Source organism: Eleutherodactylus coqui, chromosome 1 (genome assembly GCF_035609145.1).
Source record: "Eleutherodactylus coqui strain aEleCoq1 chromosome 1, aEleCoq1.hap1, whole genome shotgun sequence".
In the NCBI taxonomy this organism is placed as follows: Eukaryota; Metazoa; Chordata; class Amphibia; order Anura; family Eleutherodactylidae; genus Eleutherodactylus; species Eleutherodactylus coqui.
Window position 1 is genome coordinate 257873553 of NC_089837.1, and position 13641 is coordinate 257887193.

The 13641-nt window shown below is 40.3% G+C and overlaps 1 protein-coding gene across 2 annotated transcripts in view; it reads left to right on the forward strand.

Annotated features, from left to right (window-relative positions):
- The window catches only part of MMS22L (MMS22 like, DNA repair protein), a 92933-nt gene that overhangs the window by 71419 nt on the left and 7873 nt on the right, over window positions 1-13641 (forward strand). For both annotated transcript variants that reach the window (XM_066608191.1, XM_066608200.1), the window contains exons 14-19: window positions 1285-1451; window positions 1614-1764; window positions 3745-3881; window positions 5708-5850; window positions 7606-7765; window positions 11215-11384. In XM_066608191.1, coding sequence (XP_066464288.1) covers window positions 1285-1451; window positions 1614-1764; window positions 3745-3881; window positions 5708-5850; window positions 7606-7765; window positions 11215-11384 — 928 coding nt within the window. The remainder of the gene's footprint in view (window positions 1-1284; window positions 1452-1613; window positions 1765-3744; window positions 3882-5707; window positions 5851-7605; window positions 7766-11214; window positions 11385-13641) is intronic.

Sequence of the window (13641 nt, forward strand, 5' to 3'; positions counted from 1 at the left end):
TTTAAACAAAAACAATAGGCTAGTTACTAAGGGGTTAAAAAAAGGAAATGTAGTAATTGTAATGTATGCACAGAATTGGGGTGACCAGAAGATAAATGGAGACAGCCCTGCCGGTGCGTTCTTGTAGATTGTTTTTAATAAGCATGTTATTTAGTTCATCAGCCTACCGCAGCAATGCTTTGAATCTGGCTCTGCCAGACAAATTTGTTAATGCCTTTTTTCCCCTCCCCCCTTTTCAGGGAACATTGATTCCCCGCAGACATATCTCTATTAAACCTCTAGAAAGTCACAACTTCCAAATTAGATTAAGTAGCGAGCACGGTACTAGAGGAATCAAAGAAAATTGAGTGTTTTATTGAATTCATGCCACATTGTCTGCAGAAGGGAGATGCTTTGTATGGCTGCAACGTTTGTCCTTACTATACTAACAAAGATGTGGACGCAGTCATGTAATATCATTTTCTAAAACGCATTAGGAAATCTTGTGCTCGTCCTGCTGAAGGGAATGCAGAGATCTGCAATGTTTTTTCTCATTGGAATATAGCAAGATGACATTTTATCCTTCAGAATGCACAAGCATGTTCTAGGTTTTCTTCTTCCTTTTTCAAGATGTTTTATTGCGTTGGTGTTCGATAACATTACTGCATATAGTGTAATAAACCGGCCAAAAGGGAAGCAATCAAATATTCGGCATGGGTGACTGGTGTAGGGTAGTATATAAAAGGTTCCCGTAAAGCTATGTTCACATAGAGATGGTGTCGTCAACTTATGAAAGGGTCACAACTGCTCAACTTATTTATTTAAAGTCAATGGGACAACAGATTATATTTTTTTTTAAAAAGGGGGGGGGGGTGCATCAGACGACATTGTCATTTTGCCTCCATCTTCAGTGTAACAAAAATGCCGTGCTAAAGGTTCAGAGCCTCTAGGAAAACGATTCTGTTCTGTAATTTTAGCAGAGGGGCCTCGGAATTGACTTATTCTACTTAGTTTTGTGGATTCAGTTTGTAAGACTTAATTAAAATCAGCTAGAATAGTTTGGTATTGGACTTTGTGGTATAAAATTACTTACATTTATTTTGAATATTCATCTGATTTTCAGTATTCTGCATTCCGAGTGGTATCACTCCTAACACCACTTGTTATTTGAAACGTGTATGTGTAACATATTAAATGTGTATTATCTCATTGTGAATTTACTAATTTCTTACATAAAGTGCAGGCTATTACTGTAATTGTCTGATTGTATGTGAATCTGTTGAAACCCTTTATGTTCTTTCCCAGGAACATCCACAGCCGCTCAGTCCAAGGACGTGGGAATGCAGGGATTCATGCGGCAAAGGAGCGCCATCTAGCAGTTGCTAGTGCTCTCTGGAGAAATTTTTTCCCTTTCTTGAAAAGTTTGAGACTTTCACAAACCCCTCCTTCCCAGTTAGCTGACACAGCAGCAGGTCTGTGCCCTTGTCTACTTTCTGCTTGTTGTTTTCCATGCTCAGCACAATGTTGTAAGGGTCTAGAAGTCAGACTTGCATACTATTATATTTACTCATTGTAACTTTTGTATTTGTTAAATATTTTATGTCTTGTGATCTAATTTTGTCCCTGCCTGACAGGATATACACTTCTCGCTTTGGATGTGCCCGGTAGTGCCCTGCCTGACCTGCAGCCTCAGCCTTTTGTTTCAATGATGCAACTTTTCGGCTGGGATGATATGGTCGCACCACAATTGGTATCCCGTTATTTAAGCCATTTAATTCCAAACAGGTGAGCTATTGCTTTTGGGTTAAAACAAATGACTATGTAATACGCTTTTTATAAATATATTGTAATTAAGTTGGTGCCAAACCAATGTATTTTGGTAATACAGAGGTATGTCCTGGCCTGACTGCAGGTCTCCTGACCCAAACTACAAGAATCCTAGGAATCAAAAATGCTTAGAGTTTGGGCCAGGACACATGCCGGTATTATAGACACAGAAGCATGGCCAAAATGGAGTGGTGTGTGACTGGCCTTAGTCCAATTGCTTACAAATACAAGATCTTTGCATAGACTCTTTGATTAATCACAGATAAATCTACTCCAAGTGCTTTTCATAAAATATTCTAGCAAAATAGATGTAAACAAACTTATTTCAGGCCCAATGTCCACGGGTGGATTTGAATTACGGAATCCACGCGGGGCACCTGCGCAGATGATCCGCAGTTCAAGCCGCCCATAGGAAAAAATGGGAGTCCACAGCTAAATTATAGCATGCAAATTTGATTTGCGGACCTTTTGGGTGTGGAAATCAAATCGCATCATGCTCTGTTTCAGTCGGTCCCCTCACAGACAGCTTCTATCGAAGCCGTCGATCCGCAGCCCGTCCGCAATGTCAATTAACATTGGGAACGGGCTGTAGATTCCGTGGGAAAACAGGAATTGTTGGGGGGGGGGGGGGACACCCTCTACTGTGCATGTGCGGCGGTGCTTCCACACACATCTGCAGTACAGAACAAAGAAGACTTTAATTGGTTTCTAGTTTTTGTTTTTTTTTATCTATTTGGTGTCTGGGGCAGTAATTTCTAATCCTCATTGTCATTTCATTGGTAGTTTCGGAGCAGTGTTGACTCAAAGTTCCCTTGACCCCTTTATGGGGGTCCGGTGGGAGGGGTGGGGTATGGGTATAGGAGGGTTGGGGAGAGGGTAGGTGAGGTGAATGTGTTTATTGCATTAGACAGACCAGGGGCTGCTTTGTCTTATGGTTGGGGTTTCCTGCCCCTTGCTTGCTCTCCGCTCACTGCTAGCCTGCCCAGTGTTCAGCTCAATTCCTCCATTAGGTACCATTCTGTATATCTAAAGGGGGGTTTTGTGGATATTTCAGCTTCTGAGAAGTGGTAGGTGAGCAATCCCTTCCATTTTTTGAAGTTTTTTTTTTCTTTTTTTTTAAGTTTCTCCATTCCATTCAAAGTGACCTCTATCCCTAAGTTTCCTGAAGTTGGATCTCCACCAATCGTAATTTTATGGCCTATCCTATTGATATGCTAGAACATTCTGACATAGAATATCACTATAGAAATTATAGACCCTAAATGAGATATTTACCCCTTCACAACATCTATCATGTATGTACAAGAAAATTACTTTCTGTAAACTGTGCTGCGTTTGATTGGTGGGGATGGCTACTCAGGATCCCTGCTCATTAGCTGATTCCCAGTGCCACTGTCACTACTGGTATTGCAGGCGCAGCTCTCAAGAAACAGCAGCTGACACTTATTGTTAGTCATGGAATATCTGGGAACAGAAATCTTTTTAAGCGTAAATACAAAAATGTTTAATTATGGTCTGGATTCAACTAAGAACAGTATTTTTTGTGGGAAAAACCCTTTTAAAGTCCTATTGGCTTGCGTTGAGTTTTGGTGGGTGGCTTGCTCTTGTCAGGTTTGTAGTTGTGCCACATTCTTTCCATTGTGTTATAATGGAATTAATGGTGCTCCGTGGGATGTTCAAAGTTTGGGATATATATTCATTTTGTTTATAACCCGACTTTGTCTCTGAGTGGAGAGTACATTGGGCTTATGTTTTTTGCTAATTTATATAAAATCTATTACGATTGGAAGAGGTATTTTTTGCTTATCATGCAATTATAAAAGTACAATAAATCTGTAAGTGAATTTAGTGTTCTTTCTGAGTTATACTTGATTAAAAAAAATTATCTTTTAACATATCTTCGTTCAATTAATTCCTTTAAATATATCTATTTCCCAGCGCATTGACAGAAGTCCTCAATGGTATTGGATATTCTTCTCATCAGGCCTTGTCAATTCGAGCTTGGATTCGATGTGTATTGCAGATGTATATTGATCTGCCAGTGGGTGCTATAATTAAAACAGGGACTGAACCAAGTAAGTTGGTGGAGGTTTTTTGTTTTTTTCTTGCACATATTAAAAGCTGCACTTTACCTGACTACTGTCTATTCCTTTTACAAGGCCCGATGTATAAACTTTGTTCTAGTTTACAGTAGCAGCTTGCCCATATCAAAATGGAGTGCAATACTTGGCCATATGGTTCCGTCCTGCTGTGGTGGCTAAACAACTTCAGTATATTGTCAAAAGGGGGTTTGAATCAAAATAAGCAAAGCAGGAGCAGAGGTGCAAAAATAGAAAAAAAGGATGAGTACTCACATCCGTTCAGAAAAGGCAGAGGAACTAGAGACCAAATTGCCAATATCCGCTGGATAATGGAGGCAGGAGGGGAATTTCATAAAATGGTCTATTTCTGTTTTATTGATTATTCTAAAGCGTTTGACTGTGTGGATCATAATAAATTGTGGCAAGTTCTTGGTGGTATGGGGATACCAAGTCACCTTGTATGCCTCCAGAGGAATCTCTATTCAACTTGTATGCAGAACACATCATGCGACGAGTGAGGCTTGATGAATCCAAGGCTGAAGTTAAAATCGCTGGAAGAATCATTAACAATCTCAGATATGCAGATGATGCAACTGTGATGGCTGAAAGCGAGGAGGAGCTGAGGAGCCTTATTACCAAGGTGAAAAAAGAAGTGAAAAGGCTGGGTTGTAGTTAAACATCAAACAAAACAAGATTATGGCAACCAGATTGATTGACAACTGGCAAGTAGAGGGAAAAAACGTGGAAACCATGACAGGCTTCATATTTCAAGGTGCAAAGATTACTGCAGACGCGGACTGCAGCCAGGAAATCAGAAGGCGTTTAAGTCTTGGGAGGAGAGCAATGACCAATCTCAATAAATTAGTTAAGAGCAGAGACATCACACTGACAACGAAGGTCCGCATAGTTAAAGCAATTGTATCACCCATAGTAAGCTATGGATGTGAGAACTGGACCATAAGGAAGGCTGAGCGAAGGAAAATAGATGTTTTGAACTGTGGTGTTGGAGGAAAATTCTGAGAGTGCCTTGGACCGCAAGAAGATCAAACCAGTCCATACTCCAGAAAATAAAAGCAGACTGCTCACTGGAGGGATTGATATGAAAGGCAAAACTGAAGTACATTGGCCACATAATGAAAAGACAGAATACCTTGGAGAAGATGCTGATGTTGGGGAAAGTGGAAGGCAAAAAGAAGAGGGGCTGACCAAGGGCAAGATGGATGGATGATATCCTTCAGGTGATGGACTGGACCTTGGTGGAGTTGAGGGTGGCGACAGCCGACAGGAAGCTCTAGCATGGGTGGTCCACAAGGTCACGAAGAGACGGAAGCGACAGAACGAATAAACACTCACATCCACATCTTCATGAAAGATACCGTTTATTCTATGACACAGATCCACTGCATCTTCTGCAACGTTTCGACTTGATAAAGACTGCAGTCGAAACGTTGCAGATGATGCAGTGCGTATGTGTCATAGAATAAAGAGTATCTTTCATAAAGATGTGGATGTGAGTACTCCACTTTTTTTTCTGCACCTCTGCTCCTGCTTTCTTTGCTTATATTGCAAGTGTACATTTTTGTGGATTCTGTGGTCCAGATCCACTTTGGAGCGTGCAGCTTTACTCGTTTGTGGCTCTCCCAGGTGGGATTTTCTGTGGTGCTGCTATTTCACAATTGTGGATTTGCTATGACTTTAAATCAAAGACTTAAAAATTATGTATAGTAGTAGTTCTGACTAATATAGATTATCTACGTAATAGTTTTTGCCAATATTTGCACTGTTACAGACTAAATTGGTTGTCCTTTTCATTTTACCAGGCTCAGTACTGGCAGAGCAGCTTGTGGAGTTCACCAGGTTGGTGTTCAAGCTCCCAGAGGCAAAACACATTCTAACTAAAGCACAGATTGAGCACACCAGTTACAAACAAGACCCAAGGCAGGCACTACTCCAGTTCATCAAGGTAATGCTGCATATTCTATCAAACTACATGCATTTCTTTTGACGTTTTATAGAGCATTTCAAACCCCAAACAACCATATATCACCAATACTGTATAATGTACCATACAATGTACTGAAAACCTTTAAAAAAAATTTATTGGAGTGGAATGGAAAAAAAAATTCAATTCCGCAGTCTTTGGGTGCGTCTTGTTTGTGTGGCGTATGCACAGCAGCAAAAATGACATAACTATTCTATACAACTACTACGATGCCAAATTTTTATATATATATATATATATATATATATATATATATATAGCTGTGCTACTTTTATTCTTTCTCAAAGATATGTAATTTTTCTTAATTTTCTACCGCCATCTGGCAGCCATAACTTTTTTTTTTATTTTTCCGTCGACATAGTTGTGCAAGGGCTCGTTTTTGCAGGGCATCCTGTGGTTTCTATTGGTACCATTCTGGAATGCATACGTCTTTCTGATCGCTTTTTATTACATTTTTTTTCTTGGTGAGGGGGTGACCAAAAAAACTTAATTCTGGCGTTCTTTATTTTATTTTTCTGAAGGTGTTCAAAGTGTGGGGTAAATAACGCATTGGTTTGATAGATCAGACTTTTACGGACTGAGTGATATCAAATATGTTGTTTTGTTTTATTATTTAGATTCCTTTATTATAAATATGGCAAAAGATTTTTTTATTTTCATTACCTTTTTTTAATAAGTTTAAAAAAGGGTTGCTAATTAATTTAAACTTTTTTTTCTTTTTTTATAGTCCCCATAGGAGACAAAAACTTGTGATGCTTTGATCATTCCTGCAGTATGATGTAATGACCTAGCATTACATTGTACTATGATCTGACAAGCATTCTATCAAGCCACCCCTCAGGCATGGCTTGATAGGCACTCTGCAATGGCAGACCTATGGCCTTTCTGTAGGCCCCCGGCTGCCATGACAACCACACAGCAACCTGTGATCTGAGGGCATACGGGATTCCCGAACATGAATTGGCGGTGTCCTTTCAAGGGTTAACAGCTCCGATAAGCTGGGCGGGTGCTGGCTGTAAGAAACAACTGGCACCTGCATTGCATGGAGCGGGGTCAACCCACAATCCCCTCTTCATACATACCCCAAAAGTGCAGGACATAATTGTATGTCCTGTGTCATTAAGTGGCTTCTGAGAAGATGCTGACAAGATGGGTCTTTGGTCACTTTCCATCAATCACAAATGAACATGTTTCCATCAGTTGATGGTAAGCTAATTGCAGTGACAACCAAATGTTTGCACTCACATTTACAATAATGGGCTTTGCACCAGAGCAAAAAAATAACATCTATAAGTGGCCAGTTTCACATTTTTGATGACGTAGTAATGTAGCAAAATTTTAACTGAATGCTAAAAACTTGCTGCAAAAAGATATTCTAACACAACAAAACTATTGAAAAGGCCAGAAAAAGGTCTGTGCTACAGTTTGAGGTGTTTAAGTGTCAAGTTAAACTTTGCTACATTTGTACACTTCAAGTTAAGCATGCAGCCATTTTAACAGAGGGGACACATGTAGGACTTATGTTTTTTTAGATGTTGTACTATATTTGGAATATGTCATTGTGGTAAAGACGAGAGTTTAACAGTCAAGCTTGTTAAATTCTGGGAACTACAACAGATTGGTCGCCCATATTGTATACTGTGACAACCTTCCATAGACTGTTTGTTTTTCATTATTGCTCACTGCTTTGAGGCAATTTTTTTTTTATTTTGTCAGGCAGCAGGTACAACATATGGTGGTTTACAAACCTTGTCAGAAAAGTCTAAAATGGTGTCAAAATGCCAAGAATACATTGGAGATATATTAAAGTATGTCAAGCCATACTTGACTAAGAGGGGCCCTGTGGAAGGCCTACAGATATGTTACAGGACCATGGGTAAGTGCTGCTACTGGGTTAAAATACTGAGATGATCATATTTTCTTAGGCTGGAATCCCATGGGACGGAAATCTCACGGAATGTCCGCAGTGGGACTGCATGGAGATTCCATTAAATTTCCGCAGTGGAAAACCTCCTTCAAAACCTGTACCATTAAGCAAGCGCTGGTTTGAAGCATTTTTTTCTGCCTGTATTCTGCTGCGGAAATCTCTCCCCATAGAGAAGAGAGCCCGCAGTGGAAGCGGCATTACAATGTACATGTCGCGGATTTGAATTCCGTGCTGCATGTCAGTTTCCCAGTGGCTTGTCGGCAGCGTGTAAAGAAGATTTCGGCAAATCTCTTCCACTTTGCTGCTTAGTCTCGGGTTTAAAAATGATGGCGTAATTTCCGTGTGGAAAGTCTGCACAGAAATTCCGCAGCAATTTCACCACATGTGAAATTGTCAATCTGCAATCCCAGCTTTTTTTAAACTATCCAAAGCTAAACTTTGAGTTTAGACCTGCCATAGTGTATTGTACACAAAGGACAAAAACATTTAGATCAGGTCTTCTAAAACGTTTTCTCCTGGAGCTCTACCATCCAGAACATGCTCTTTGGGCGAAGTACATTTATTTTATTTTTCCGACACCACATTAGCCATTTGTGTTGTTAAACCAGAGATTGCAGCAAGAGAAGGACCTGTGTAGCTTATAATCACAAAACAGTCTCTCGGTGTGAGCCTCACCAAGAACTGGTGGAAGCCTAGGGGTACTTTTACACGAACTGATAGTCGCCTGCAATACTCTGACTGGTGGGCCTAGTGATCACTCAAAAAAGCAATTGCATATGACTGTCATCTCATGTAAACAAGGAACCCGACAGTGCAAGTGAGCAAGTGTTGGTGTTGCTTGGTTTTTAGTTCACAAAAATCAAGTGACAACATTCACATGTCCTGGTCAGCATAAAGCCGGAAGGACAAAATGGTTGGGAATCAATTGTAAGTCGTGGGAAAACCACTTTAAAGCAAGATGTAAAAAAAAAAAAAAAAACACTAGGAGGAGAGGAATAAAACTTAAATCTGCTACTTGGGGTATAAAATGTGGAGATTTTGCATAAATTGAAAGATGAGTACGTAAAGCGTATATCCACCTTTTTAAGCACGATTTCACTGGTAACATAACTACAGAAGGTTCATTCACTTTTGTTATACTGATCTTATGTTGCAGCCTGTTATGGTTCTAAGTGGCATTCAGAAGGCTGAAACCTTCCCGTCTTCCTTAGGCCTCCTGCACACGGGCGGGTCGGACCCTGCATGTGGGATTCCTGCAGTGGAATTCGGTGACCCCTGCATACCTGCCTGGTGACTTCTGTTCAGCACTGCGGATGTGCCGTCTGGCACTCTGTCGCGCATGCTCAATAGCCACCGGGGCTCTGCGCTGACGCGGATCCCGCGATACTTCCTCAGTGCCCACTGCGGGAAGTGCCATGGGCTGGACGGCTTCCATTCACTTCAATGGAAGCCGACCATGCATAGCCCGCCAAAATCACAGCATGCTGCGACTTCTCACCTGCAAGCGGAAAATCGCAATCTGTTTCCGCTCGTGGGCAGGAAATTACAGATTGTCGTTGCATGCTATGGGCTGGATTTGCTGCAGAATCTGGAGGTGAAATCCTGCTCTGGATTTCACTATGCAAATCTGCCAGTGTGCAGGATGCCTTATTGTCTCAGACTTCTTTAATGATCTGTATTCTAAGAAATGTGCAACACAGCACGATCTCATGGAAGTATGCCCTATTCCATACAGAAAACTTGAGTATCGAGAAATGCTGATATATACCATATTCTACAACAGTTTGCTGGGTTTTTTTTGTTTTTATTTTCCTTAAAAATCCCTTGTGTTACAATTACCAAACTAAAGGAATCTTAGGTCTTTCATTTCTGTGTAATTCGATTTTCCCATTCACTTAAAGTGTACATTCTGCAAAACATGAAAATTTCACATAACGTGTAGTAAATATGTGATGGCTTTCCCTAAAAACACGGAGGGGTTATGGAGTTGAAATCCCAAATATCTTGGAACCTCTACAAACCTTAATAGCTACTTGCAGATGAACGTTTCCAAAAATCCAGCAAATGAGAGGTTTTATGGGAGCAAGATGAGGGCACTGTTATACTACAGATAGTCCCCTACTTGCGAATAGGTTCTGTTCCAGGAGCCTGTTCGCAAGTCGGAACAAATGGTTGTATGGAGGGGATCGCGGGTGGATCCCGCTCCATACAACGTCGGTTGCAGGCTGTTCTTACAGCGGGCACCCGGCGGCAGCAGTTCCGACGAGCCGCGCTGCTTGTCGGAACTATTAATACTTTACATACCGCTCTGACAGCAGTATTTAAAGTGTTAACAGTTCCGACGAGCGGCGCGGCTCGTCGGAACTGCTGCCGCCGGGTGCCCGCTGTAAGAAAGAGCCGGCACCCGACGTTCAAGGGGGCCCGTACAGCATCCCACGATGAGATCGCGGGACGCTGCACGGTTGCTAGGCACCCGGGGACCTCCTGAAAGGCCCCAGGGCTGCCTATGCAGAGTGCCCATCAAGTGCACGGCTTGATAGGCGCTCTGCATAGACAGCCCTAGGGCCTTTCAGGAGGTCCCCGGCTGCCTAGCAGCCGCGATCTGACCAGACAGGCTTCTATCAGGCTTGATAGAAGCTTGTCCGGTCCCTGCACAGTATGATGTAATGCCATAGCATTACATCATACTGTGCTGTACAGATTGTTCGCATCTTGCGAAATTTGTAAATCGAATGTTTGCAAGTCGGGGACTATCTGTAGTGGTTGTTTTATTTGCTTGTTCGTAGATGTCCTGTCAGTTAACGTAGATGTCCTGTAATTGGCATGCCCCCTCTGCTTTCTATTGGGTACAGTGAGATGTTTGTACATGTGCAAAGCCCCATTATACAGCAGTAACTACACCCTCACAGATAATACTGCCATATCTGCTCACGTCATAGAAGAACTGCACTTAAAAACTGATTAGGCACAGGAATTTAATTAAACTAACATGCCAATTTTTTTTTTTCCCAACCTTCCTTCTTCAAAAAGCTGTGAACTAAAGTGCATGTTCTATGTTACGTCGTGGCTTGTATTTACTATGAGTGCATCACACTATGAAATGTTTTTACAAGGAATTAAATGTAGAAATTTTAGTTCTCTGGGAAAAAAAAGTGCATTGCAGTAACTTGAAATTAGTCCATTGATAAAGCTAGGGCAGTTAGAGCTGAGAACCTAAAACAGCTGCCAGGCTTCATCCGTTTGCCTCTTATTATCTCTACTGATCTACTCTGTGCCACACTAGCCTTCATAGGAAGTGTGTTTCAGCTACAGAATAAGACCCTGTGAGTGGCTCCTGAGGGCATGCCAAGTAAGATGTGTGCTGCTATTTTAACTTCTCTTTCTTGTCTGCTTTCCAGGAACTCTTGTACGGTACTGGGCATTGATTCTGGCCACTTCCAAAGCACAGCAGCTCCTCTTCCGCATCATTGATTACCTGCTTTTACCACATGCCTTGTTTCAAAAAGATAAGGATTTGCTGCCAGCCATGCTTTCTGCTATAAAGGAAACCCTCCCTCTCTTTCTCCAGGTGTAGATCTCAAATGCAATATTGCTAATTATATATTCGTTTCCTGCAAAACTGGTGACAAGAAAAAAAACATAAAAAGCGGCGATAGACCTATTACTCAGCATGAAAACACAGGAACACTTTAGTGATAAAATATTACTAAATACTATCTCATTTTCTGCTTCCTTACCTCAACTGACCTTAAGTGAATTTCCTGTGTATAGTCGGACCCAAATGAAGTGTTTTCTTTTAAATGTAATTTTTTTGTGTTTTTAACATTAAAAAAACATACTCCCCAATCATACCAAAGTACATATATAATATATAAATATGTTCATATATAAAATCAGAATCTATAACTGTTCTGATATTGATGGCTCTGTGCTACCAAACATCAGATCTAAGCAACATCAAGTACATGTTACTATTAGAACAAAAATTGTGAATTGAAGCTAGCACAAATGAGGCATAAAACCATGACATACAAGGGGTGATCCACTAGTGTGCTCTACTTATCACAGTAAAAGAGACAGTACCCCGTCCCAGGTCTAGTAAGGTGAGGCTAATCCAGAATAACCAAATTAACCATACATTCAAATTGTATGGGAGGAAGACACTTGTAGCCATTTTTTTTGTAAATCAGTTACCTGGCCATATATATCGTTCAAGCTACTGCTAGCTCTTCCATATATTCTAAGATATATATATATATATATATATATATATATATATATATATATATATATATATATATATATATATATATATATATATATATATATATGGTGTTTTGGCCATTTACATATGATGTCCATTAAATCTTTATCATGTATTTTACATCTGTTACACAAAGTCCTTTAGTCCAATATTATGTAAAAAGGCTGGAATTCTTATGTAACACATCAAGGTGTGACAATCTATGTGCTTCACTTAGAAAATTTTGGACATCCCACTTTTCTTTAATCACCATAGGCTGTATTTCACTACCTTTAAAGGGAACCTGCATGCCCCACAGCACCATAAACTAAGTCATAGTGCTATTAGCGAATGTGACTGGGAGAATGATGCTTTTTGTTTTTAAATACTCACCAGCTCCTGTGGCGCAGAGGTGTTCCCCTCTAAAGTTGGCGCATTTTAGAGAATCTGACTCTTTTTCAGAGTCCTGTGCATGCACTCTCCTATACAAGTCTTTGGGAAAGCACACACAGGACTCTGAATAAAGTCAAATTTTCTACCCCGCACCAACTTCAGAAGGAGACACCGCTGGATTGCCAGAGCAGGTGAGTATAAAAAAAATACAGCACAGCACCTGGCTCTCTGTCACTTCCCCTTACACTTGACCGCTTCAGTTTAATCAGAAGATGTTGAGTACACCCTGGATAGAAGGCCCATATGACCTTTTTAACCCTTTAATTCTGAGAACCAAAACATTTGTATTTTTCTATTAATGGGTCTGTCTGAAGGCTTGTTTTTTGTGATGCAACCTTACGTTTTTATTGATTCAACTTTAGGAATACATACAACTTTTTGATCACTTTTTATTCCATTTTTTACAAGACTGGGTGCCCCAGAAATGCAGTTTTAGCATTGTTTTCTTTTTTTCTCTCCAGGATGTTAACTTTGTAGACCTTTACGGATGCAGTGATATCAAATATGCCTGTTTTATTTGAGAAATGGGAAAAGTTTTTTCAGTTTTATGTCTTTTTTTTTTTTTTCTCTAGCCCTTTTTGTGGCAGTCTTTTTTTATGTGTATCTTGATCCAAAGGCGAGTATACTCAAGAGTAATGGGAAATATAAGGATCTTTCCTTCATGCTGGATCCATTATTGTCTTTGGCTCAAAAATCTACATCACAAACCGCAGGAAAGTTTTTCAAATTAAAAATTTTAAAAAATCTGTGCGAAATCGCCCTAATAGTGATCTGATTTTTGAGACCTGGAGAAGAAAGAAACAAAAGCATATATTAAAGAAAAGACTGGGATTATTTGCCATTATTTCTTTTGAGGTATGCTTCTGTTCTAGGTGACAAAAATAATATAGGATCTGTAAAGGTGGTAAGAATTGCATCTTACAGAGAAGGAGACCCATAAATAAACGCACAGTTATTTGAGGTTGGGAATGGAAGGTCTTGACAGGGAGCTTGCTTAGGGGATTTAGGATTTAAGTATTACAGTCCTAATTCAAATAAAGCTTCAAAATCGTGTACATTTTGTGCTGTGTGTTAGCTGCACTGCAGGTCTTTTTTAGCAAAAGTCTCATATTGTGATCTTTTAGGTGCA